The following is a 26754-nucleotide window of genomic DNA, read 5'->3' on the forward strand; positions in this document are numbered from 1 at the left end:
GTACAGATGGCTGTGTACACAATGCAGCTGCACAGAGGAGGAGAGACTGCACCACAAGGCTCTGAGCTAGCATTATTGTCTCTCTTTTGCCTGAACGTGGTGAATTTACAGCTCACATCAACTTAATACGACACAGTCTCTGGGTTATGATTGACGTCTAGTGTCTGCAAAAAATGTTACATATTTAATATCCATCATTAGTGCAGTTAGCTTGATGCTATAGTAAGTAAGTGAAAGCCACTGTAACACTGAATGTCCAACCGTGTTAGCATGGCTACCAGTGTTAATTTAGTTAACAATGCTAAAGGGGATTTGCAGTTCAAAATGAAGCAGCTTTCTCACCAGGGCTAAATATGGGAGACAGCAGGGTGGCCAGCTAGCTCCTATCCAACCCAGGTGGTTCGCAGTGCAGAGCAGCCAAGGCTAACAATAGCTAACCCACTGAAGCAGTAGGCAATGTGTTTCTGCATGTTATCCTGGGTAGCTGTCTGTCTTTCAGAAAAGACAACAGAAAAATAAACTAAAATGCAAGACGTTTACACCACAAAACATTGAAATGTCACCAGCTCTAAATGTAAAGCGCTTTAAAATGCAGCCCTAAAGCTCACTGGGTCAGTTGAGCCACGGACTAAAAGAAAAGGCCTTTTGTATTCCACTTGATTTTGCAGTTTAAATTCCTAAGACGTACCTGGTTTGCACAGGTCAATTATTATTATTTTTTAAAGGGTCATATAATTTTCTTCAGAATACCTACTTTAGCGAGTTCAGACTAATTTTATGCTGAAATAATAAACTCATAATTTTATTTTAAGAGAATGCATTAAAGGATTTGCCCCTTGTTAGATGTTGTATCATTTTAAATATAAATATCTTTCAGTTTTTGACTGTTGGTTAGATTTGAAGAAAAAAAAGCAATCCAAAGAACTCTTGTGAATTTCTCACTCTCATAAATTTTATGGTCTAAATGATTAATAGGTTAATAAAAAAAATCCATTAGCCACATCTGCCAGCTCAAAATTGAAGGTTTGGTTAAATTACTGACCTGGGGACCAATCTGTAACCATTATTTGTCTATGGATCATAGTCACAGTAAATCAGTGGATCAGTCTGACACTGTTGGTGCCAGCTCAGGTTCACGTGGAGACAAAGTTTAAAACATTCTCCTTCTCTCTTTTTTTCCACAGTCTTTATCACCCTCTGTCTGTCTCTTGGTTACTGCTTGGTCTTTAAAACAGTGTCTCTGTCCTCCCACTTTCCTGCTTGCTCCATCCATCCTTCAGTCTCCACTCCCACACCAGCTAGCTTGCAAACAGACCCAGCTGGCCATAATGATGACAAATCAGCCCAAATATTTATGTCCATCGAGTTTCACTTTGGCTCTGCCCACGGTTCTCGCCCTGCACGTTTTTTTACAGATCCCTCTGCAGCGGTCACCTCTCTCACAGCCAAACCATCGTAATTGCTCTCCACAAACACACTTCAGCCCCGGTTATGTCACCTAAACACCAGTTGACCTTTAATGTCCGCAGAGAACCAAGTTTATGGTTAGCCGAGGAGGGGTATAAACATTTAGGCTTATACAGTGTGCTTGCACATGTTCTTGTTTGGACCTGGTGATGAATGTGTTCTGTAAATGAGATGTGCACTGTATCTTTTGAGCAGGAAATGTTTCCCAGGTCACACTGCAGAAACTAAACAAGAATGTGAAGTGATGGAGGACCTCACTGAGAGAGTTACAATTTGGAAAATTGAAAAGGCAGTTTGTAAAAGCTGGAATTTATGTGACTGTAAAAACGTTTTTGTTTTTTTTTTAATAATCCAGGGTTGATATGAAGCCGAAACAGCGAACCGGACCAGTTTACTAAATATCAATTCAGGTGTCCCACTTGACTCAGAAGCCACTCTTGAGTGGAATATAATGACACTGTGTGCCAACAGAAAATGTACGTCCGATTATCACATAGCATCACATAACATTGGAACTCTCTATCCAAACCTAACCCATTAAATATGCACTTTAATTACTTAATGTAAACAAACACGTAGCAGATCAGACTGGTGACATAACTATTTAAAAGATGGATGAGTAAACTACTTGTAATCTTTCTATGTTTGGAAGTTTACTTTTTAAATCCAAAAAAATGTGCTTTATATTGTGATATTTACTTGAAATTACTTAAAAGATAGCCAACAGCAAGTAATGTTAGCTTAGCTTGTTTTAAGCGATGGTCATTTAATTAAATTCAGCTACCTGCTGATCTCTCTAAAGCCAGCTGACACTATGTTTAGATTTTTGTTGTCAAATAAGGAGGTTTTGTATGAATATTTCCTCATTTCAACTTCATGAATCAGCGGGTCCTCATCCACTGCGGCACTGTCAAGGCGAGCATCAGATATAGATAGTAACAGTGTTCAACAAAACTTCAGCTTACATGCCCGCAGCTGATAAGGACACTTCCTTTGTCAGCTTCAAATCCAAAATGTTTTTATATTGGTGTAGTTTTAGTCTTTTTAATAGAATAACCCTTCATCATCCCAGAAAGTAAACAAACATGGCGAAATTTGATCTCTTTCATGTTGCCAACACTGGCTACCTCTTCTTGGCCATAAATTTACACACAACCCATTGGACACTAGTTGCTTTATTAGAAGGTTTACAAGCATGATATTATATTAATCACCCCATGATAGTGTTTATTACTAATGCATCTGAGTTGGAACTTTTAAAATGTCCAGAATGTGTTATAATAATGAATGCCGGTTAACCCGGTTTGCATAAAATCAAACTGGTTTATGTTCGTACACTGGACCGGACTTGCAAAACTGGAAATTGACTCTAAAATAATCTGATACCACAAAGTCTCTGACACATTTTTGGAACTAAATGGATAGAAAACACGACTCCAGTCCTACAGCTTATGTAATAGCTCTTCATATCAATTTTTGGTAACATAAAACAGAGGCATTATGATATGATACCTTCCTCTCTTTACCCTCCACCTTTTCCTGATAAAAGCCTTGTTAAATTTGAAAAAAAAGCTCTTTTCTAGGTCATGCGCTTGCATTGTTGTTCCTCGCGCATATTTATTTTTAGTCTTCTAAACTCTGTTGATTCATGGCTAATTATTGATTCTTCAGTACTTCTAAATTCTTACAAAGAAGTATAAATAAGTAAAATGACTAAAAAAGCCCTGTAATTCCTGTCCCATCCTTGTCCTATCTTTTGATGTCTCTGCAGTTTTTTACAGTCACGTTCTGTCATTTTCTGCCGTAAATGCACCATTTCCAATGGATTTTTTTTTGTAGTAAAATGATGCATCTCAGACCCAATACTATTTTCCCATTATGTAACCCCCTCGCAGCTTAAACAGATGACTCTGTGTTTTTAAAACAGTGACGCTACATAAAGCGCGCCTTGTTTACCTCCATAGCTCTTGTCCTCTCTGTCAGATAATGTGTATGCATCCTATCTCTCCCCCCTGGGAAAGATATGGCCTCTATTTTAACTCTGAGGCTCTGTATCCAGACACATGGGTCCTGACACGGAAGACAACGTTCTGCTCTTATCTGCCCCAAAGAGAAAGGGAGAGGGAGAGAAAGCCTGGGGGAGAGAGGGGGGGAAAGAGGTTGAAGTAGAAATAAGAAAAGGAAGTTGAGGCAGTGAGCAATGAGAAAGCAGAGGGAGAAACAGGAAGAGAGAAAAAACGTTCCATCCTCTGCGTTGAGAGATACTGGAGATGGACCAATCAGCATGTTTAAAATTAGCCCCCCTGCGTCATTGTCCACAGCAGTGTTGGCTTACCACTGTCCCAGATCCCAGGGCTTTTTTGTTTTACTGAGAAAGAAGGCCCGCAGGCTAGTGGAAGCCCAGAGAGAATCAGACAGTCAAAATGACTCCTGTACTTTAATCTGTATTTTTCTCATTCACTCCTCTCTCTTGTTTTTCCTTTTTTTTTTTATTACCTCCATGCTGAGAATAGCTTTGGCCGGAGGCAATCTGTTTTCAGGTTGTCCGTCAGTCCAGTGTGTCCCATTCTCATGAACGTGATATCTCAAGAACCTCTTGAAGAAATGATTCCAAATTTAGCACAAGCATAGACTTGAGCTCAACAATGAATTGGATAGATGGTGGTTGTCATAGGTCAAAGGTCAAGATAAGTGTGACCTCCTCTTCTCATTCTCATGAACACCAAAACGTCTTCAGAGAATTATTCCAAATTTGGCACAAACATCCACTTTGATTAAACGTTGAGCAGATTAGGATGTGATGGTCAAAGGTCAAGGTTACCATGACCTAGCATCTGTCTAATTCTTGATATCTCAAGAACACCTTGAGGGAATTTCCTCAAATTTGGCACAAATGTCCACATGGACTGAAGAATAAAATGATAAGAATTTGGTTGTCAAAGGTCAAGAAAACGTCTTTGGCCGTCACAAATTACGGGAAGATTTCACATGAACGTGAATACTTACAAAGATGAAGTGATGTCATTTTATTTACAAAAGGTCAGAGGTCAACATCACTGTGATATCATAATGGTCTGCAAGATTACTTTTGTGGCCATCATTCAACCTTATAACTCAAAAACAAAAGGGGAGACTTTTGGTTAGATACTGACTTGGTGACATTAATCCTGGGTGTGTGTAACCTCAACTTGACAGGTTCATAGAAACATACAACCGCAAGACGGAAATTCTAGTTTCCTCCTTTTTGGCTTGGTTGTTCTTTCAGGCCTTTGCTTCAACTCCTTCATACCTGTAACTGCATCTGTCTTCCCTTTTTAGTTCTTTTATCCCCGTTCTCTCCTTGCCCCCACTTACAGTGAGCTCCCAGGCTTCCCGTAGAATCACCAGCGTTGGATTCCCATGTGACTTGGGCATGTTTTGCTATTCACTCCTCTGGCTATGGGTTTACCTCAACAGGCACAGACAAAGAGAGAAAGCGCGAGGCATAAAAACAGGAGGCAAAAGGAGGAGAAGCAAGAGCTTTCTTCCCTGTGTCTTACTGCGTCCCTCCCTCTTCTCTGCATACATGTTTAAGGGCTAAAGGTTTGGAAGCAGCTATCCAGGATGGATGGGGGATTTGTGTTCCTCCCATGCTTAGAGGCTGATGTGAATGCGGCCGACCGCAGAGCTAGCTGTTAGTTCTGGCAGTTTGGAAGGGATGCCTCTGGGACTATGCTTGTCTTTAAGAGTCTTTGCAGAGACTTTGCCAGCATGAATTAATGGAGGATGAGCTGAGAGGCTTTTTTCTTCAATTTAAGGAGACTGCTTGTCATTTTTTGTGGCAGGTTTTCTTGTGTGTGTGTCTGACTCCAGTGATTCACAAACACAAGAACACACAGAACAGGAAAAAGGCATGCACGCACACAAACCTGCACTCACACACACGTGCACATGTCCTGCATGGTGACAGCTGATCTCTAGCGGTGGCGTCCTGGCCGTGGGGGTTTGGGCAGGGTTGGGTTGGTTTACTGATATCGACAGCGTGGCCTTGTCTGGCCTATTGCCAGTGTTGAGCTAGCTCTCACTGGCTGCGCTGACCTCCTATAAATCAGGGCCAATTACCACAGTGGTGCACAGCCGCCTCTCCTCCAGTCGCAGCCCTGCCCTGCAGAGTGCAGGGAGGCAGGGAAGCCACAGCCCTGCTTTCATTCCAATTAGTGCCACGGCTGCCCTCCTCTGTGTTTGGCAAACAGTGTGCACTCACGTAGTATGTTTTCACATTTTTTTATACAAGCAAGAAACCACCTCATATGATGATGTAATCAACTTGGGAATAAAGGAAAACCATCTTTGCAGGTGCTCTCTGCAGAGATGCCACATCGTGAACAGTGGAATTGAAACATTTAACGTAACTGTTATGACATTGGAATTATTGCTTTTTTTCCCAAAAAATGTTTTTTCAGTGTCCACATTTTGAATTCAGATCTTATGGTTGTAGTTTTACACTGACATAAAAGGCATCCTGTCATTATCCGGTAAAGCCATGTATTTCCAAATTGGGTGATTTTGTTTTTGTTGTTGCTTTTTATGCCTGTGCAAATGCCGGTTGACAGCTGTGGCCAGTGGTGGTATGTTTTCAGGCTTTCCATCCATCCCTCCGTATTTCTAAAAATTTGGCACGAATGTCCACCTGGACTCAGCAGTAAACTAATAAGGTTTTGATGGTCATAGGTCCAGATCACTGTGACCTCATCCATCACGTTTTCGTGAATACAAAATCTTAGGAACACCTCAGGGGAATTTCTTAAAATTTAGCACAAACATCCACTTGGACACTAGGATGAACTGATGAGATTTTGACGGTCAAAGGTCACAAAACAATAAGTCCGTCATAACTCTATAATTAATTAACTACTTTTGACAAAATTGCACACAAACATATAATAGGAAAAAAATTATAAAGTGATGACATTTTATATCCAAAAGGTGAAAGGTAAACTTGATTGTGACGTCATAACATTTTGCAAAAACACTTTTCTGTCCATTATTCTACATCATAACTCATGGACAGAAGGGGAGATGTTTGATCAGATACTAATTTTGTGACTCTAATCTTGAGTGCTCAACTTGAAACTGTGCTTGTATAGATCTTCTGTGCTTTTGGGGCAAGATGTGATTCTAGTTTTGTTTTCTAAATTTAAATTATAAATAAATATTAAACAAATGGATTATTTGAAAAATGCATTGTCACAAAGCTGAAAACAGGCCTGCTGCAACTTGACATTTTGATGATGCATGATTTTAATAGGACTTTGACAAAATTAACTATAAATAAATTTGCAATAGCACATGTGCACAGACTTCATACAGTGTGAGAATGATGTATGTACAGTACATGACCATGTAAATAATAATAGACAGACTAGATTTAGGTCTTTCGCTCTCAGTGACCGAGAGGGCTCGCTACGACCTGTATAAAAAATGTGCGTTGTCTTTGTGTGAGTGTGTGAGTACACAGTGCAGCGCTGTGTGCCCTCAGCCTATGTAGCGTACGTTAGATTTATCATCCTCACTTAATACACTCATAAACATTCCCTGGCATGTCACAGAGGCTGTGAACCCCCCCTGCACGGCTGGCCCGGTAAATTGGGCCTGTGTAAACCATTCTGCCTGTCTAAAATACAGTGCGGCAAATTGAAATCCCCAGTAAGCCTCTGTAGCAGCATGTCACAGCTGGGTAGGGAGGAGGGAGAATGGAGGTTTTTCTCATTTACCACCTGGAGGTTTTTGAAGTGTCATAACCAGCTATTCTCCCACACGCTCTTCTTTAACTCTTTCTATCTCGCTGTTTTTTTTTCTTTGTCTCTCCCTCCCCTTTCCCTCAATCTTCCACTTCCTCTCCTCTCTTGCTGAAATGCCATTTTGTCAAGTGCTGTATTCAATCCTCATCATTCTGACACATAAGGTCTGTATTTATTATATTTTGGAGAAGCGGGATCTTGCAGGCTGACAGGCTGAGGGTAAACAGCAGTCACGGAACCGTCCGGAAAGAGAAACAAGCGCAGTTATTAACCTCCATTGGAGCGACCGGAGGAAGCCACACTGAAAAAAAAAAACTGACAAGTTGACGTTCCTTAAAATAATCTTGGAAACCAATTGCCTTGAAAAAGGAAAGTCACTATAACTATTAACCTTGACTAATTGACTAATTTGTAATTGTAATTTGTAATTAGAGGTAGAGCGGGTCGTCCAGTGTTCGATCCCCAGCTCCTCCAATCACCATGTCGAAGTATCCCTGGGCAAGATACTAAAAACCAAATTGCTCCCTATGGCTGTTCAGTCCGTGTGTGACTGTGTATGAATGGTTAAAGACTGAGTAGCAGGTTGAACTCTGTATGGTAGCCTTGACCACAAGCATGTGTTTGTGTGCGTGTGTGTAAATTGGTGATTATGGCATGTAGTGTAAAAGCGCTTTGAGTGGACTGAAGCCTAGAAAAGCACTATACAAGTGCGGCCCATTTTGTTAAGTTTTGTTAAGTTAAGCACTTTTTAAAAAAAGTCAGTGTAACAAGATTTAAATTAATAATTAGATGTAAAGTAAACATAAATTAAAACTAATAGTTATATTTACTTATACTTTTTGAAGCAATCTCTTTCCTATATTATTTTAAGTAAAATCAGTTTGTCAGATTTTACAGTGCAAGAGAGATTTCGATTTAAAGAAGTGGGAAACAGTTTTAGTTGGAATGTGTTTGTGTGCTTGTGGGTTGAAGCATCAGCCAATGCATGTTTGCTGATTTCGCTCCCACGCTTAGAAGTTCATATGTGCGTCCATACATTACAAATGCAGACACACAAGCGTTTGAAGAGCCAGCTCTTTTGGCAGCTCTTGTCCAAAGTTGGATGACTTTTGCATTCCTCAAGTGCATAAGAGCAGAACTCCCTTTGTACATAAAGCCGCTAATAAGATAAAAACAAAAGAAAAACACCATTAAATCCATAAGTCTGACATTAAACCCATTCACCCCATCCCAACATTCACCCAACAGTCGCCATTCCTCTGAGATCTCCGGCACCATTCTTAGTCCAGGGGGACTCATCCGGCCTTTTTTTTTCTCTTTCCCCTTGGATAACCTCCCTCTCCGTCTTCTCGCCCAACACTGTAAGTAATAGGCTGGTTTTGACCCTCCATGCCTCATTGTGTAAGATTTCAGCTTCTGACCTTAAAAAATGAAAGCAAATCGATAGGGCGGGACACATGAATTCCAAAGCCCAGGATGCAAGCCAAGCCTGGAGCCCAGGGAGGAGAAGGAGAAGGAGAAGGAGGAGGAGGAAGAGGAGGAGGGCTGTGTGTATTACTGAAGGGCTAAAACAAAGAAAGAGAGAGAGGCTTTCAATTAACCTTCAGCGCTGACAGCAACTCTGTAGCGTCTCCTGTTTGTGCTGCTGAATTTGTACGTGTCGCACAGTATGTTAAGTACTGTGTGTGTAATTGACGCTACAGTGGACTTTTGGGGAAAATAAAAATGAGGGGGGAGGCATAAGGTGAAAGCGTCAAAGTCAAGTCTTGAACTGCAGCTGTGCACATTCCAGTGACTTTGAGTGGGAGAAAATAACTCCCATGGAGCACTCAAGAGATTAAGATTCTTCTGTACTACTGCCACTGCAGGAAAACGTGAGTGACTGGAGACTAGTTCTGCCTTTTTTTGTCTTTTTTGAAAAAAAAAAAAAGTATTCTAGCTCATGTAACCACGGCTTCCAAAGCAGTTTGAGGCACAATCTGCAGGAGGAGGGGGAGAAGTGGAGTTTTTGTGTGTTACTGTGTTTGGCAAGGAAAGTTATAGACCTAACACTCTGACTGGAGTCATACTTAAGTCATTAAAGTAACAACTTTACCTTAGCTGCTGCAGCAATTAACTTACCTGACAAAAAGCGCATTTAACTCTCATGTTCAACTTTTCTGTATTGGACACAAGAGATGAAAGAGAACAAAAAATGAGGGAGACATGCATCAAAGACCGGCCGGATTTGAACCCTGGATGTTGTGGTTCATGTTGGACGTCTCAGAGCCCTGACACACCAAGCTGACAGTCAATTTTGGGCCGTCTTTGACCCTTCTGCACTTATCGGCCACTTTTGGCTTTTCTCAGCCATTCAACATGTTGTTTTGGCTCTTGAGACAGCAGAGCTCATCAATAAAGCCCTCTGTTACTGATTAGCTTGAAGCAAGAAGTGCTTAGAAAAAACACATATTGTGATTAGTTTGACATACATATTGCAACTGCAATATGAGATGGATTTTAGCGTAAATTATAATTTTTGCATTTAATTTTCATTGAAAGAAAAAAATATGAACATGATGATGTCATTTGTGCTAGGGTCCGTACCAAACAAGCATGTTCCCATGGCCTCTCTATAGCACCGCGTTACTTCATTTATAATGGTATGCTATGACAATCTTTACTTTAAAAAGATTTATATAGCTTCTGTAATTTGAAGATTTTACATTGCAATATTGCAGTGTAAATGATACTTTGTTCCAGTGTACAGCCCTAGTCCACACCACTTTGTTTATTTACCATTTACAGAGCCAGGTCTGTGTAAAAACACCTGATATGTTTTTCAGTGCACACATGTAATAGATAGCAAGTGGACCGTAAGGAGATTTTTACGGAATCTGACAAAAAGTGTATTAAAAGTGTGTCAAAATTGCTGACTGAAATCCAGAACGATGGTATGACATAACAACAGGGGGCATTATATAGCCACACATTATGTATACTTAATTATTACGCTCATGCATAAAGCGTCAATGGTCAGCTCTGTAAAAAAAAAAAAAAAAAAAATACTATAAACAGCTTAGAAAGCAAAGTTTTCACATGTTAAGGAATTCTCATGGTTTACATGTAGAGACCTGAGAGATCATTTCTTTGACCTGATGTAATCTGCAGTGTGTGACTTGAGATTTGTCTTGATTTGTTTGAAAGTTCAGTTGAAGTTTTTGTTTTATGAAGACATAAAACAGGTCCGGCAATGGTGCCCTGAAATTCTGTTTTGGCTTCTGTGTGAAAAAGGAGTTTCTGTGTCATCACATGCCTTTTGCGTGTACGTGCGAGCGCAGACATAGACATGTGTACAGTATGTGTGCGTCCGGCACAGCGAGTGGCTGGCCATCAGTTCCACTTAGCTCAGCGTGGTAATTGGCCGTCCATTGATGGACGTGGCTCCCTCTTCACGCTACAGGGACCCCGGCTCTTTGTCTGAGGAGTGGAGGCAACACGCTGGCATGGCACACACGCTTAAAATAGCGCATCAAATCAGCCATGCTTCGGCAGCCGCTGCTAACGTGTGGGGCGGATTGGATGGCTAATGTTGTGTGTGTGTGTGTTTGTGTGTGAGTATTAAACTGTGTGTGTCTCTCCAGCATGGTATGGGGTCTTTAGGTTCTCTCTGGGGAGGATGAGGGGTTAAGATGGTTAACTGGAGCTGGTGGTGGTATTTAGTCATGTCCCCGACTCTCCCTGACCATTTTTTTTCTTTACTCTGTTTCATCCATCACTCACTTACTTTATTGCAGTGTGCATCGTCTCTTCCCTCCTCGCTCGCTCTCTTCTAGTCTCCCTCTCTTTCCGCTCATGCCCACAGGGCCCTGCTTCTCTCTTCCTGTCACTATGTGCAGTGTCCCTGCAATAGAGATATAAATGGGCTGTGAGCAGGGGGCCCTGACTCCTACACCATAAATCTACACTAACAGCACAACAGGCACGTGAGGAGAGCAGAGGAGGAGAGAGAGGGAGCAAAAGAAAGCGAGGGAATCAAATATCAAATACACTTTGAATACATATTGGAAGATAGAGATTACACCGAGAAAAGAGGTTCATGTTGAGATGTTTATGAAACAGGCTGGAGAGGATTACTGCGTCGAGATATCACACCCTCTGAGGTGTAAATTGTTTTACAGTGTAATGGAATTGGTTTTGAGGGTATGAATAGTAAGCAGGAAGTTGCCATCATTTAAAAGTGTTGTAAGCTGCTGTAAGCCTCATGAACCCTAATTTCAGACAGTCCCCTCGGTGAAATGTTAACTTTAAATAAAAAATATAAAAATCTGTGCACTCTTGACTCCAGTGTCATGTTTAGAGTAAAGACACTGACAGAGAAATTCAGATCTAATTTATTACTTTATGCTGTACTTAAAAGGGAGGTGAAAGTGAATATATAAATTCAGACTTTGGCATCGTATCTGAAGACATTTTTTTTCTCCACGAGAATGTTTTCCTCGTGATGTGTTCTTATTCTCATAATTTTGTTATAAAGCTGAAACAATTAATTGATGAGTTTTCACGTATTAAGTTAATGGCCAACTTGTCTGGTAATTGATTTGAGTAATTAAAGGAATACTTCACTAACAGAATGACTATTTGCAAATTACTTATTCATGCTGTGCCAAGTAGAATTTATGAAGAAAACTTTGTGTTCTTTGCATTCCACCATTGAACAAGGTAAACATACTGATTAATTGATTGATTGATTGATTGATTGATTGATTGATTGATTGATTGGGGACCACGTTTAACAACAGCAACACCATCACAAAACACGCTTTTACAAACACTTACACAACTTGTGGCGCATAATCCAAGACTCATTTATCCACTGGTAATCTCAGTACTTCCCAACACATGCATTTTCACTCAAACATTTCCAATCCAATTCAAGACAAAACAGTATGACAAACTGATTTACAAGTGGTCATTTTTGTGGGTGATGTAGTTCTCTTAAGAAAAGGTAAAATTCTCTTATTCCAGCATCATAAATGTGATATTTTGTGTTTTTTCTCCTCTATGACAGTAAACTGAATATCTTTGGGTCATGGAGAAAACAAGACATTTTAGGATCTTTGGCTTTGGAAACACTGATTGACATTTTTCACGATTCTGTTGTTTACCAACATATTCATCCACTATGAAAGTAATCAGTAGTTTTAGCCCTATTTGACTATATTCTTAGAAATTTAACTCATTAACATCCACTGTTGGGTTTATCATGGCCCGTGCTCACCAAAGCATTTTTTTCTCAGATGAAAATGCCCAGTGATCCTCAGGAAACGCCTGGCCACGTGCTTGAGAACTCTTAAAAAGTGAAATTTTAGTTTGTCGTGCTCTTCACAGATTAGAGGCTCAGTGCCTGGTTATGCTGCTGGTGTTGGTAGTTTATATACATAGTGTTCCCATTGCAAATAATTTTAAAATACCCTGGCCTTTAGGAAAAAATGCTTTTGGTGGACTCAGCCTCGAGGTGACCCCGCTCTCGTCTCCTCTCAGCCTTGCAGCCACCCTAAAATGTGTACTTTCATAATTACAGTGATATAAAACTGGCAGTGCCTGCTGTTTCTTGAATTGATATATTTTTCCCACTCCTTCTCACACTTTCTTCTGCCTCCTTAGACATTGTATTTTTTTCACACCTCATCTCTCGGTGTGTTTTTTTTACTCTTTAACTTCTCATCTCATGTCTTCTAAATTAAATCTATTTTTAGCTTTTTGTGTTAAATCTTTCCTCTCTTCTCTTTTCCCAGCAGCCCTATGCTCCACCCCCTCATCCCATGGCTCCTCCCAGCCCCAGCACCAACAGCTGCAGCCAGGGAGGGGCGGAGCAGCTGAGTAAGACCAACCTGTATATCCGAGGCCTGCCACCTGGGACCACCGACCAGGACCTCATCAAACTCTGCCAACCGTGAGTTCAACACAGAGCTTCCACTGTCACACTTGTCAAAGTCACTATGGGGTTTAATTGGCCATGATGTGCTTCTCCATGTTGTATGTATATAGCAACACATCGTTGACAGTATGCCTCTCTATATGTCTCCAGCTCATAATGTTACTGTAGGCTACATAAATGTCATCCACTTTCATTCATTTAATGTGGAAACTTTGTTTCCATATTAATCATTTCATATTCCACGTTAACTGAAATGATTTGTTAATTTTTCCTCTGCTGGAAAGTTAATATAATCATTATGGATGAGAAGCCAAATCCATTCTGAATATATAGTGGCACTAATTTAAACTGTCATCTTGAAAAGCCTTTAATAGAAACAATGTCTCAAGTTTAAAATGATAAAGATGTTTCATGGAAAAGTTTTATGTGCTTGTCCCGCAGTCCAAATAAGTTAAAATATGGAGGTTACCCTGACAGGAGCACATATTAGTGACTATCTGAATAAATAGCTGATGGACTGGAGACACAAGAGACGTTTTGTGTAGAGGATGTTGTACCCAGACAAGATGGAAAACGCATGTGCATTTGGAGTGTTTCACAGTGGCTGTAACTCATGGGCATCAAACCATGAAGCTAACAGTCAAGTCAAATGTCAGTCAAAGGTGGTCCACCTGGCCACCAGTCGTAGTCAGCTCACCAGCCCAGAGTGGGCTCTTTTATTCGTCCTTCCTTTTGTTGGATAATCCAACATGTTCTCATCCCGAGTTGTCACATATGGCCACTTTGTCGGTGGACTTCTGTGTCTACATATTACGTTCTAGCTATCCACTTGCGTTTGCTGTTAACGCCCCAGGATACACAACCAACTGCAGGATGTCAACAAAAGCACATGGTTAGGATTACAAAACACAGATACAGGTGGTTAGGTTTAGGCAACAATAGCATGTGGTTATAAAATAAAACAGAAGGCCGGTGTTTGCTTCATACAGGAAGTAATCATCGACCTCCCGGTGACGTCTGGGATTTTTCGACCCATCCCTGCCCTATAGGGACCTTCGATCTCCTTATTTTATATTATTATGGGCAGTGTTTCAACCTGACGCTGTCCAGATGTGTATCATACAGCCAAAACAGGTTCCATGCGGCCGTGTTATTAACTGACACCGCCCGTTCGCGTATCATACTGCCATGCGAGGTGCCATCTGGTCAACCTGCGGCGTATCATAACATTGCAAAATGATCCATGTGGCTGTGTTACAAACTGACTTTCAATAGCCGATGTCACCAACACTCAGCAACTCACACGAAAACAATCTAGATAGATGTATAGCACTACAGGTAAGAAAGGAAATACGTTTTTTTTTTATTTTGGGATGAACTATCCGTTTAAGGGACTGACTGCTATACACATACATACCTGGACCCTCCAGTTGTCGTCAGGTATTGCGACGTTGACACAAATGACATACCATAGCTCTTAAGTGTCGAACTGATCAGACTAAAAAAGTTCTCCGAGAAGAAAATTACAGGCATAAGAAAAGATCCATGAACAATACCTTGCACACCCCCATTAAACTGCTACCAAGTAAGTGTTTTTTAGGGACACTCACACACAAAGGTACTCATAAAGCTCTGCCAAATGTTCTTGATAGAGAAAACACACACACCTGCCTGCACACAGCTCAATAAGGCCTAATAAAGCTTAGATTGGACCACCTCCCTCAGGAATCACAGACCAAGACCTCATCAAGCTGTAACACACAGTCTCAGGGGCTTTCTTTTCTCTCTGCGTCTTTGTCTTTCATTCACACACACACACGCACACGCACACAGACAGACACACACCGACACACACAAGCAGCTTTGTTCAGCTCCATTAGGCCCTTTCACTTCTAAAATGGTGAAAAGGGGGTCAAGATCATTAATGGAGACAAGGCCAGTAGATTGTGAAATACAGGCCATGAGCGAGTCTGTCTGGTTGCATAACCTTTTCTTGGCCATATTTCGAGAAATGTCCTGGTCAAACGTGGCCAATTATTCAATGATCCTTTTGAGACGGGAACATGCTGTCCAGTATATTTGGTAATGCTCCCGGTAGCTGTGTCATAAGTCATGCATTTATTCTTGATACTGACCCATCAAAATTCCATTAGCCTGAGAGGCGGCCCCGATAAGATTTGGAAAAGCACTCAGCATTTTGACATTGCATATCTCTCGCTTAGCTCTTGCATTAACCCAGTTGTACAGAGTTGGACAGTTTCAATTTCATTTCTAATTCTATATGATCTTGAATATTTTGAGCGGAACTATTCGGAAGGGCAAACCATCTCGCAGCTTATGTAAAATACCCTGGTAGTGTGCATGTTTGTGACTGTAGATTTGCATTATAATATATAGCTTTTCGCTTGTGTGTTATGGAAAGCCACTGACTTTTCCTGCTTCTGCTTGGATCTGCCGTGCTGTCCTCTAGTGGCTGTCCTCTTGTTCAGCTGTTTCCACGGCCTCCCCTCTCTCTCTTCCTGTATCCCCCATCCTTCCCTATGTGTGTATCGCCTGCCTGAGAGCCCCCAAGGTTGCCCGAGGTGTGCTGTGCCAGTGAAAATCCAATGCCACTGAAACTTTAATTAGCCAGACTGTGTTTCAGTGGCAGGCGGGTGGCAGCATTCTAGAAAAGGTCATGCGACTGTTCTGCAGTCTGCAGCACCCTGGGTCCCCCTCAGGTTTTTTCCCACATGCCCAGCCCTTCTCCAACACCCAGCGCCTCCTCTCCTGGCCCTCAGCCGCGGCAGCTACCCTTGATTGGGCCGAGGGCCTGGGTTTGTTGTGTCACACGCACTGAAAGGCAGCTCCTGCCGCCCTGGTTCAACACTATCTCAAAAGCAAACATGCTGCTGCCAAACTGACGAATTCTTGACAGCAGGCCATATCGTAGCTGCTGATTGGAGGCTGTTGCACACCGCCTGAGTGATGCCAAAAAATAAATGCCGTCTACTGTGGTTGTAACCCCGTCCTTGTGAACTCTTAATACTGCATTGCCAAGATCCTGTCACATTTTTAATAACCTTCATCAAGGCCTCCCAAACTCTCAGAGTTCACAGTTCTCAGTTAAAAGACAGAAATACAGAAGTTTGATTATCTAAGTTTAAATATTTACATCAAATCTGTTTGCATGTTTTTGTTATGTCATTTTTGATAAAAACTGGTTCAACTGGCTTCCATTCCCAGCTTTACACACTGGTAACTGGACCTTAAAGGGGTAGTTCAGATTTTTTAGAGTGGAGCTATATGAGATACGTATCCATAAACAGTACATTACACATAGTAGATGTCAGTATACCCACCGAGTCTGACATGAAAGCTAAGCAATCTACTGCTGTCAATGGGGGCCACAGCATAACCTACTTTAGCCACCTAAAAAAGTCCCACTTAATTTTTTATCAGTGTAAGTGTACACTATATTTAGAATATTTTAATTACTTTGCCTTAATTTTAGACTGTGTTTCCAATGGGAAAATTAAGCTTTTACATCACTCTCTTCAAAGCAAGACTGCATTGAGTAAAACAGTGATTTAACATTACTGAACACAGAAGCTGCTGGTCTACTGCTGCCTCAGTCAGTTAGTCTGTTATTATGTGATTTTGGTGTTTTAAAGGTTAAACTGGATTCACCAAAGTCAAACATAATAACACAAACGAACAAACTAAGGCAGTGGTAGACCAGCAGCTCCTGTCTTCAGCAATGTTAAATCACTGTTTTTATCAGTGGAGACTAGTAGCTTTAAAAAGAGCATAAATGGGGAGCTGTAAATGGCTGTCTGACTGTAAAGGTAAAGTTGCATGCCCACTACACGCAATATGCTCCTACATATTGTGTACTGCAAGTAACTGATTCACTGCACAAAGCATGCTGGGATACCTGCGATGCGGATCAAGCTGGCAGTGCAACGAGAGGGAGTGACAAATTTCAAATTTAAACAGAGCTCGTTTCAGCACAGCCACTCAAGCTGCAGTGCTGGTGACTTTCTGAACTGCTTGTGCAAATCCAGGAAATACTAAAGTGAAACTAATAAAAATGTATTGTAGCTGATCATCTATCCATGTGAAATTAGATATACTACCACACTGTTGTATGCCTCTGTGCACCAGTCAACTTGAATGCTTGAAGTAAATCCCTCAAGTTCTTGAGAGGTCGCATTACAAAAATGAGATAAATGCAAGGTCACTTTGATCTTTGACCACTAAATCCAATCAGCTCCTCCTTGAGTCTACTTGAACATTTGTGCCAAATTTAAAGAAATTCCCACAGGGTATTCTAGAGATATGTGTGTTCACAGGAAAAAGACAGTCAAGGTCACATTGACCTTAAACTCTGACGTATGACCACCAAAATCTATTTAGTCTATATAATCCTTGAGTTCAAGTGCACATTTGTGGTGAATTTGAAGAAATTCTGTCAAGGCGTCACATTCCCAAGAATGGACTAGACAAACAGACAGACAGACAGAAAGACAGGCAGAAAACTGCAAATGTTATAGTTACATTAATGTCATTTACGTAAATTAGCCATTTCCAGTTTAAATTGTAAAATATGAAAGAAAACAGTTTTGTACTGGGTGTTTTTTTCCGTAAATAAAACACCTGTGTGTGGAGTTGGTTGAAAAAAGATGGTGGGAGGATTGTGGGATTGACACAAGCAACCGGTGGAGCGGATGGCAATTTAGGCAAATTGGTCACGTAAAGTGGGCATGCACCGTGAAGCAGTGAAAATCCTCTCAATCTAGCATGTAGTTAAAATAATGTTTTTTTAATGATAGTGATTTTTTTTTAGATAGGACTGTTTATAGGCGGCTAAAATATGTGTTGTTGCCGACTGATATATACTGTATGTAATGCATTGACTATGGATGAGAACCCCATACGAACTTCAAAAAATCTAAACTATCCCTTTAAATTGCAGACACACTCAACCATGCAATTACCAACAACTGAACACACGATTATTTTAGTTACCAAGACCACGATTTCAGTGTGACCAGCCACCTCATTCAACCTCCCTGTGGTCACTGGGAGAGAAAAGTAAAGAGTGAAGAACACCAAAGTTCTCACAGCGGTTGGAGTTACATGCCGAGAGCTGTTGAACGAGTAATTAAATGGATTCGGGTGGGTGCTTAATCTCTGTTTTATTCAGCTGGCTGGATGTTGGGTTCTCTGCAGCCGTCAGCCTGATATATGGGTGTGGAGGAGAGGCCAAAGGAGTGGAGTGGGGATTTGTTGGCTAAACACTCAGATAGCGAGAAGCCTTCCCACTTGCCTGATGATTGGATGGATGGACGGATGGATGGATGAATAGAACAGCCGTTACTGTGAGAAAAATTCCTTGGCCTACCAGCCAGGTTGAGGCACTGGGCCAACCCTAAGCCCCAACATCAGCCCCATCCAACCCAAAGATCATTGCTGCCAGCACAGGCCCCGAACACCTAAGGGTGAAGCAGACTTTATAACCCGATTCAGCAGCCAGCTATAAGGCAGCACCCTCATTTTTCTTGTTCGCAATCCACCACCCGGGAGAGGCACAGCAAGGATGGAAGCAGGTTGTTGGATGAAAGGTTGAAAGTTAAAAGGAGATGGATTTTTTTTCTTTACGAGCCCCCACACCTGGAATAACACGGACAAAGCAGTTCACATTTTCTCTGCCAGCAGCCCAAATCCATAATTCAGATTGCCAAGAAAGCAAAGGACCCGAGAAGTCCCTAAACCCCCAACGCCTCGCTCCTCCTCTTCTTCCTCTTCAGTCCTACCTCTTCTCTGCTTCCTCCTTTCCCCTCCTTCTCCTTCTGGTTCTCCTCACCCAATTTCAGTCATGGCCGAGGCACAGCTGCGCCCCTCAGTCGCACTCGTTTCCATGCCACGGTCTGATCAAACGAACACAGTGAGCCAAATCAAGAGCTAATCACCACCAATTGTCCAAATAACCTTTCTCGTGTGTGCTGAGGGAAAGACAGAGGGGGAGTAGGAGAAGAGAGGAGAGAAGGGAGAGAGCCATAAGGTATGCTAAGTAGAGGAGGTGAGGGGGAGAGTAGGGAGGGGTGACCCTGGGACCACCTGTTTTTATGGCGCAGAGGCCCAGGCACTCAGCAGCGCCACATTATCCCTAATGACTCTCTGAGGTCCAGTGTTGACATTAGCTGCCTAGCTATCAGAGCCGGCTGTCCCATGGCTCTGTTTCAAAAAACTGACAGAGGAAGAAGAATTAGGAGCAAAAATGCTCCAGTGCAGCATCACAGTTTCAAATTTTCACCACCAGTACAATTATACTACTAGACAGATACAGAGGCAGGTTTAATCTGCCCTTTTAGTGTATCACAAACATTTGGGGATGTCCATATATACGTAGGACAATGAATACAAAGAAATTGCCAAAAGATCAAGATGAATAAAGCTTTCATTGGTAATAAGGGCTGGGTAGTGTTCACGTTTGAACCTATACACTATCAGTACATTGGAATTCGGAACCAGTACCCAATGGTACCTTTATTTGGTGCTTTACTTTCTCTGTAATAACAAATGTTTAATGTTTGAACAGGCTGAAGGGGTGACGTAATAGCCTTAAAAGCAACTCCACTGCTTTTTTCCAATCACACATAGAGCTAATCTCTTGTCTTCTGTCTGCTCTTCTAAATGTGATACTAGGCAATTACTAAAATAATATAGAAAAGAATATAGACCAGACATCAGATCAAAGCTGCAGCAATAGTTTCGGCTCCCTGGGAAACCGGCTTCCCAGCTCTGGGATGCTTATGCCTCCTGTCTGAAGATGAACCGGCCAGCTCCGCAGAGCTCCATAGCTGGCCTCAGAACTCTGTGGCCGACTTCCAGGATATTGGGCACTTGGCTGCACTTCTGCCTCCTATTTAAACCCAACTCTCTCCCCCAGAAAGGCTCTTAGGTACGGAAAACTGAATTTAACGTGAATTTATACTCGGTAGCAGAAGCAAAATTCAGTTGGTACTCTTTAAAGTACTGAGTTCAGCACCCAATCCTCATGTAAATCATACTATTCTCCATGAACATATCTGCATCGGCCGAAATGCAATTTCAGAGCATATCAGATATCATCCGATGAAAATGTAGCATTTTATTTGCTTGTTTAATTTATTTATATGTATTCATATGTAGTCATCTGTTTATAGAGCTTAGACTAAATTACCAGAGTGCAGAAGAAGTAAGAGCTAAACCAGAGCCCTAAAATATTGTCTGTTGTCCTCAGAGTCTTATTGAAAAAGCAGTTGCCAGTGATATCACTGTTGGGTGTAGTGACAGTCAAAACGTAGCACACCTCTGATCAACCCCAGGTTTAACAGAAACTAAAATCTAGAGGTCAATCAAACAATGCTTTTAAGCATGGTGTTACGTTTCTCTTTAATAACTACATTTTAGAAGTTCTCACAAAAAAATGTTTGTCTATGTTGTGGTTTATCCTACAAAGGAATATCAGCAGATGTAGAGTGAGCAGATATTCAAATTATCCATATTGGTATCAAAAAATCAAAAATCTAGTATTGGTCGAGTTCTATTCTAAACAATGTGGTGATTTTCTTTCCTCAATCTATCTCTTTTGCATAATCACCTATCTTTCTATAATCCCTGCACTGCTCCCTCCCTACCCGAAACACACCCAACTCAAGCCAACCAAGTTGTCACATTGTGCGTCACTCAGGGCATAAAGAGATAGTAGTGCTTAACCTCAGCCACAGGAATGCCCAAACTAAACTACTCCTACGGCTCCAGCTTCACGCTGAGTAGAAGCATCTGCTGTTCCTGGAACCAAAACTCTCCTTACCCACTTTTTCTATGTGTGAACGTCTTCCTCGCTCTCACACTGCCCCCCTTTCTGCTTCGCTCTCCGTTTTTTCTTTCCCACTCTTATTCCCTGTTACACTTGCTCCACGTTTCGTCTCTCCCTCCCCCTCTCTCTCTCTCATCTGCCCTCTCGCATCTCTTCATCATGTTAATCTCCCCCCTTCTCTGCTCCAGCTGAAGTGACATAGTCAGTTCACTGGCCGCTCCAAACTGACTTAAATGCAACGCCTTTTTCCTCCCCAAACATCGATTTTAGAGCGAGGGCGAGCAGAGAAGCTGATTTGGCCTCAGGCTGTTTTTTTGAATTATTTATCCCCCCCATTACTGTATACATGACATGTAGACAGTTTTCCTATTTAGAAGCTGGAAAGAGCTTCTCTTTCAATTCTGCTTCAAAGCTTACTCTGTTAACAGCTAATGCTCTAACAATTATTTTCCTGAACAGCATTTTTCGTTATTTAGCTTATTTAATATGACTTCAGGGCTTCGATTCACTCACAATACACACACAGTCAGGTTTTCTGGATGTATTTCACCTCCGTTTCCCTTCAGGAGCTAATACCAAAAACCATAGCAACCAATCCAGTTGTTTCTGTAACATGCTGGTCTGTGCAACAGTCTTCCTCCCCACTGTGCTTTGCATTCTGTCCGACTCCAGCCCTACAGCGAGGGACAGTTTTTCAGCTCTTACAGAAGCTGCAGCAAAATCTCTGGTGCAACAAGACTGACTGACATTAGGGACAAAACCTGAGATCTCAGGGCTCTCTGGCTTTAAATCACTATCCTCCCTTCCTTCCCTCCTCCCCATTTCCTTCTACTGACTTCCCCTTTCATTTGAAGCAGTATCTAGAAAGCAGAGGCAACAGCAGCACAGATGAGATGGGTTCATTTGTGCGTGTCAGACAGCAGTGCATGGTATGAGGGTTTGACAGGTTGGACACTTCCAAACAAACAGGGGCTACTCTGCAAGGCTGGCTATGAAGAAGACCGGCGTGTGTGCGAGCGTGTGTGCGCGCGTGTGTTTGAAAGAGAGAGATTGTAACTAGCTGCACTCAGAACAACAGACTAATGCCTCCTGCCGTCACTTACTATTCCTCTTGTCTTTTCTTGGTACACACTCCGTTAACACACACACTATCAGTCTGTGGCTCAGTCTGAGGGTGTTGTGCCTCTTTGGTGAACTTCTCTGGCATTAACTGTCTTATCCTTTCAACTTTTTTTGACCTTTACATCCTATTAAGCTTACAAAAGACAATACCAATACTCAATTTCAAGTATGAGTGACAGTTTTAAACAGAAACACCAAAACAAATAAATAAAATGAATTACCTGTGATACAGCAGAAATGAAAATCATAAAAGATGGATGTTATTTCTGTGTCACACTGATACTTGGTTGACAAGGACATCCTCAGTCGGCTGGTTAGAGTCCAGATGGGTGGCAGGGTTGAGCGATCAGCCCAAAAATCATCATCTTCTCCAGGGCAGAGCGCCCACTTTGATCCTCTGAAGGTGACCACAGGATGAAGAGATTTTTTGGGAAATGTTTGAGAGCACGATGTGAATATTGATACCACTCGCATATTCATCAGATATGAAGCTACAGCCAGCACGCTATTGGCTTATCTTAGCATAAAGCCTTGAAACAGGGAGAAAGAGGTGAGACTTTTTTGTCTATACCAAAAACTAAGCTCAGAGATTGACAGTTTATATTTTGTCTGTTAAAACTTAAACATCAAAATGACTCTTTGCAGTTAATGGAGAGGTGTTTTCTTGGCTGAGAGCAGAAGGTGCATTACTATCTTCTTCTTTTAAGCATTTTGAATTTGTGCATGTAAAAGTGGAATCGCAACAAATCCTAAAAAAAAATTTGGAAAGATTGCAGCTTGGAGGAGAGGGGAAAAGTTGGTTTATTCAATAAAAGTTAAATGAGACTAAGTGCAATATAAAAAGATTCAGCAAATAATTGATGTACAGTTGTGATGTACTGTCATTGCACTGCAAGCTCTCATTGTCTCTTGATGAGTTAAACACGCTAATATGCACACAGGACTCTTACCAGAACACTCATAATATCAGTTGTTCAAAACTCCCTATTCCCATTCTCCTGCTCGTTATTGCTCAGGCATTGTTTTTTTTCATTTGACATTTGACTGGCACTCCTCTTCTAAAGTGGAATCTGACTGGAGAACAAGCGCCACCTGCTACTTATTTCAATTTAATTTCAATTCAGTGCACTTTTATTTATAAAGCCCATTATCACAAAACAGTTTGCCTCAGAGAGCTTTACAGCATCCAACATCCCTCTGCCCTTAGACCCTCACATTGTCTAAGGAAAAACTCCCCCCCAAAAAAAACTGTAATGGGGGAAAAAAATGGTAGAAACCTCAGGAAGAGCGACTGAGGAGTCATCCCTTTTCCAGGACAGACAGACATGCAATAGATGTTGTAAATAACAATTAAATTACAACTAAAAGCACATAAATTCACATTTTCTTTTGCAGATCTTCTGAGAATTCGGTTAAAATTTACATTGCATCCGGATTGAGACCAAACTAGTGACTTCCTAGAGTCCTGTCAACATTGTGAGGTTACCAGACAGCTAGTGTAAACTCATGGAAGCATTTGCTTTAGGCCAAGAAAAAGTCTGATGCATTACCTCCAAAAAAAACTGCAACATGTCACTTTGATTGTTGTACTCCAAAGAGAAATTAGTCTCTTCATGCTAATCCATATTCATATCTAATTTCAACCAGGCTAAGTTATTTTTCTTAAAGATGAATGCCTGCAGCACAGTAAAATTGCCTTTATTTAGAAGACAAATAGACCTTTGTTGTGATGGATGCGCCTGCATTTCATCACAGTGCTGCATCTGAAAACAGTTTGTCCACTTTTAAAGACACTCGTTTTTGTCTGATGCACTGTCGGCGTTATACCAGAGTTTCAGTATTTTGACCTGTGTTCACACTTTGGTTGATGACTCACTACTGTGAAGACAGTCCAGGAGTCTCCAGTTTCATGTTCTCTTGATTGACTCTTGATTTCTCCTTTTTTTTCCCTTAATTATATTTTTTGGTAAAACAAAAACATTTCCAAATACACCAAAATGAAATAATAAAAACTCTATTTTAAGACTTGCAGAAAAAAGGCGCTACATTTTGTATCCAATCCAAAATTTTGAGTTTCGTATTGATTTAATAATAAAATAGAACAGTTAAATTATTATCTGGAGAAATGGACACAGCAAGACATAAATGCAGTAGATTAAAAAGGAATATAAATGAACCACATTTAGCAGATTGATCCAGTCTTATCCAAGGCGACACAGACTAAAATTGTGGGAACAATTTACCTGATGGAGGCTATCTGAATTTTAAAACTTTCTTTTACTGAAAGTCCCGTAATACGAAGATGAATTGTTTTAAATTTAACTCTCCAGCAATGAATTCCGAACACATGCTAAAACTTTTAAATCACCTTCTTTTCCTTTATAAATTGCCTGTCTGGAGCCCGGTGGCTGTGTTGCTGCTTGCAGCTATAATCCATTCCTATTATAAAGGGAGGAGGGGAAGTTTGAATGGTTCTAATCAACTTGTCATCCATTTCACACTTGCCAGGTGAAATGAATGCTCATGAAAAGAAATCACATCAGTGGGGAAATAAGGAAAAATTGAAATCAGAACAGTTGATGACAACTAATGACCACAGAGAGAGACCACGGCCAACTTCAACAGACGGGTGCAATGACACACTGCAGGGCCAGAGCACTGCGGTCACTTAAATCTGTAGGAAATAAATGGACTTGAAGCTTAATGTTGATTATGTTGTTTTAGTCTACCAGATGATATTTACCCTTTATATGATGCCAAAATAAACTAGATGTTTTACAGTGTTGCTAATGTCTCTTTTACCCCATGAATGTAACGTTTGTTGAAGAAGAGGACATAAGAAAAGAAAGAGCAACCACTCAAGCCCGGGTTACCTTTTCGGTTCCAAGATGCTTCCCACATTTAGAGACGTTAAAGGTTTGAAAGTACACATTTGGCAGTTTACCGCAAACCCGCCAACAAAACACTGGGGGAATCCCAGCACCTAAAAAAAAACACGGTGAAATTCTGCCAAGAAAAAGATAGAGTGCTAAAGCCAAAAAAGGAATTATCCAATTTGTTGAAGCGTTTTTGATTTATTGCTGCTCATGCTTGCCAACACAATGTTTTGATATTTATACTGTGATGCTTTCATAATTTAGACACCATTATCCTTCAACAAAAACATTCCAAAACTATGGAATACTTTACCATATATTATACCAAACAATATAATTAGGCAGGCGACCCACAGCTTTGATCCAACAAGCAAGTTTTGTGTTCATGACGAGTGACGACTTTGGACTCACTTTGCTGAAACGTGTCACAGTCTCTGTGCAGTTCCATGCTGGGTTAAAGATAAAGGCCATTACCACCAACTTGTCAGCTCAGAGGCTCGGAGGTCATGAGAACAAGTCACTGATATCAAGTCAGAGTTGGTAGAGTGAACAGCTGCTCTGTTCCCTGCCAGGTGTCCATCAGGATAGTTTTGCCCTCCTCTGTTTATTCTTCCCACTGTGTCTCTCTGTGTCATTGTATTAATCTGTGCCTGTCTTTGTCTCGCTCTGAATTTCTGCCTTTTTTATGTTTTTCTGCACAGATTGCCAGAGGGATTATGTCTGTATATCCTATTGTTGTGAATGCATTATCTTGAGAACGGCTTTAGGGAATTTCTTCAAATTTTTCAAGGTTACTGTGACCTTGTCTGTCTTATTCTCGTGAAGGCAACATCTCATGAACTCTTCAAATATGACACAAAGGTCCACTTGGAGTGATTATTATTTGATTATTATTTGGTTGTTAAAAGTCAAAGATTAAGGTCACTTTGACTTCACAAGACACCTTTTTGTTCCATAAGGGGCCGTGTCCACCAAAACGTTGTGTGAGAGCAATGAGAGCTCTTGAAGGTGCAGCGTTTTTCACGATAAGTTTGGTTGTGTCTGGTTGCTATGATAGGCAATATTCACAGAAGTAAACGTGAGCTCAGGGTAGAGTACTCGTTTTGTATGAGGGGAAGGTTGAAGTATGTTGGGAAAGAGGATGGACACGCTGATCTGTGTGGGTTCATGAGAGGAAACGCAGTATAGGCTCTATGCTTTATATTAACATATTTTTCCTCCATTCTTGTTGTTGTGCAGCACTTATACATGTCATATATGACGGTTCGTCTTTGCGATAGTCTTGTTTGTTTCTTTTCCACTGTGACTGCATGGTTGAAGTGACAGTGACGAGCACAAAGTGGAACATTTTTCAACTCTCTGTGCTCGAAAAAAAAAACAACCAAAAAACGCCCAGTGCTCAGCGCAGAATGCACGCCCAGCATCTCATTGCACTGCCAGCACATGTAGCGTGCCATAAATATGCAATGTTTCCATTTGCAAATCATTTTTAAAAAAATACGCTGGCCTCAGAAAAGAAATTGCTTTAGCAGATATAACTAAAGAATTCATATGTAATCATGACAAAATTTCACACTGATTTCTAAAAAGATAAAATGATGAAGCGATGACATTTTATATCCAGAAGATCAAAGGTAAACTACACTGTGGCACACAATGTTCTGCAAAAAAAAAAATTCTGTCCATTATTCGACATTATATCTTAGGAACATAAGAGAAGACATTTGGTCAGATGCTGAATTG

The 26754-nt window shown here is 41.1% G+C and overlaps 1 protein-coding gene across 8 annotated transcripts in view; it reads left to right on the top strand.

Moving 5' to 3' along the window:
- LOC121957585 (RNA-binding motif, single-stranded-interacting protein 3) overlaps window positions 1-26754 on the top strand; it is a 388916-nt gene that overhangs the window by 154821 nt on the left and 207341 nt on the right. For 6 of the 8 annotated variants that reach the window (XM_088090904.1, XM_088090900.1, XM_042506228.2 and 3 more), the window contains one exon: window positions 13025-13182. In XM_088090904.1, the coding sequence (XP_087947030.1) occupies window positions 13025-13182 (158 nt within the window). The remainder of the gene's footprint in view (window positions 1-13024; window positions 13183-26754) is intronic. The other 2 variants (XM_088090901.1, XM_088090903.1) reach the window with 1 other exon arrangement.

The sequence above is a fragment of the Plectropomus leopardus genome, chromosome 17 (assembly GCF_026936395.1).
Source record: "Plectropomus leopardus strain MGB_pleo_1.0 chromosome 17, ASM2693639v1, whole genome shotgun sequence".
NCBI lineage: Eukaryota > Metazoa > Chordata > Actinopteri > Perciformes > Serranidae > Plectropomus > Plectropomus leopardus.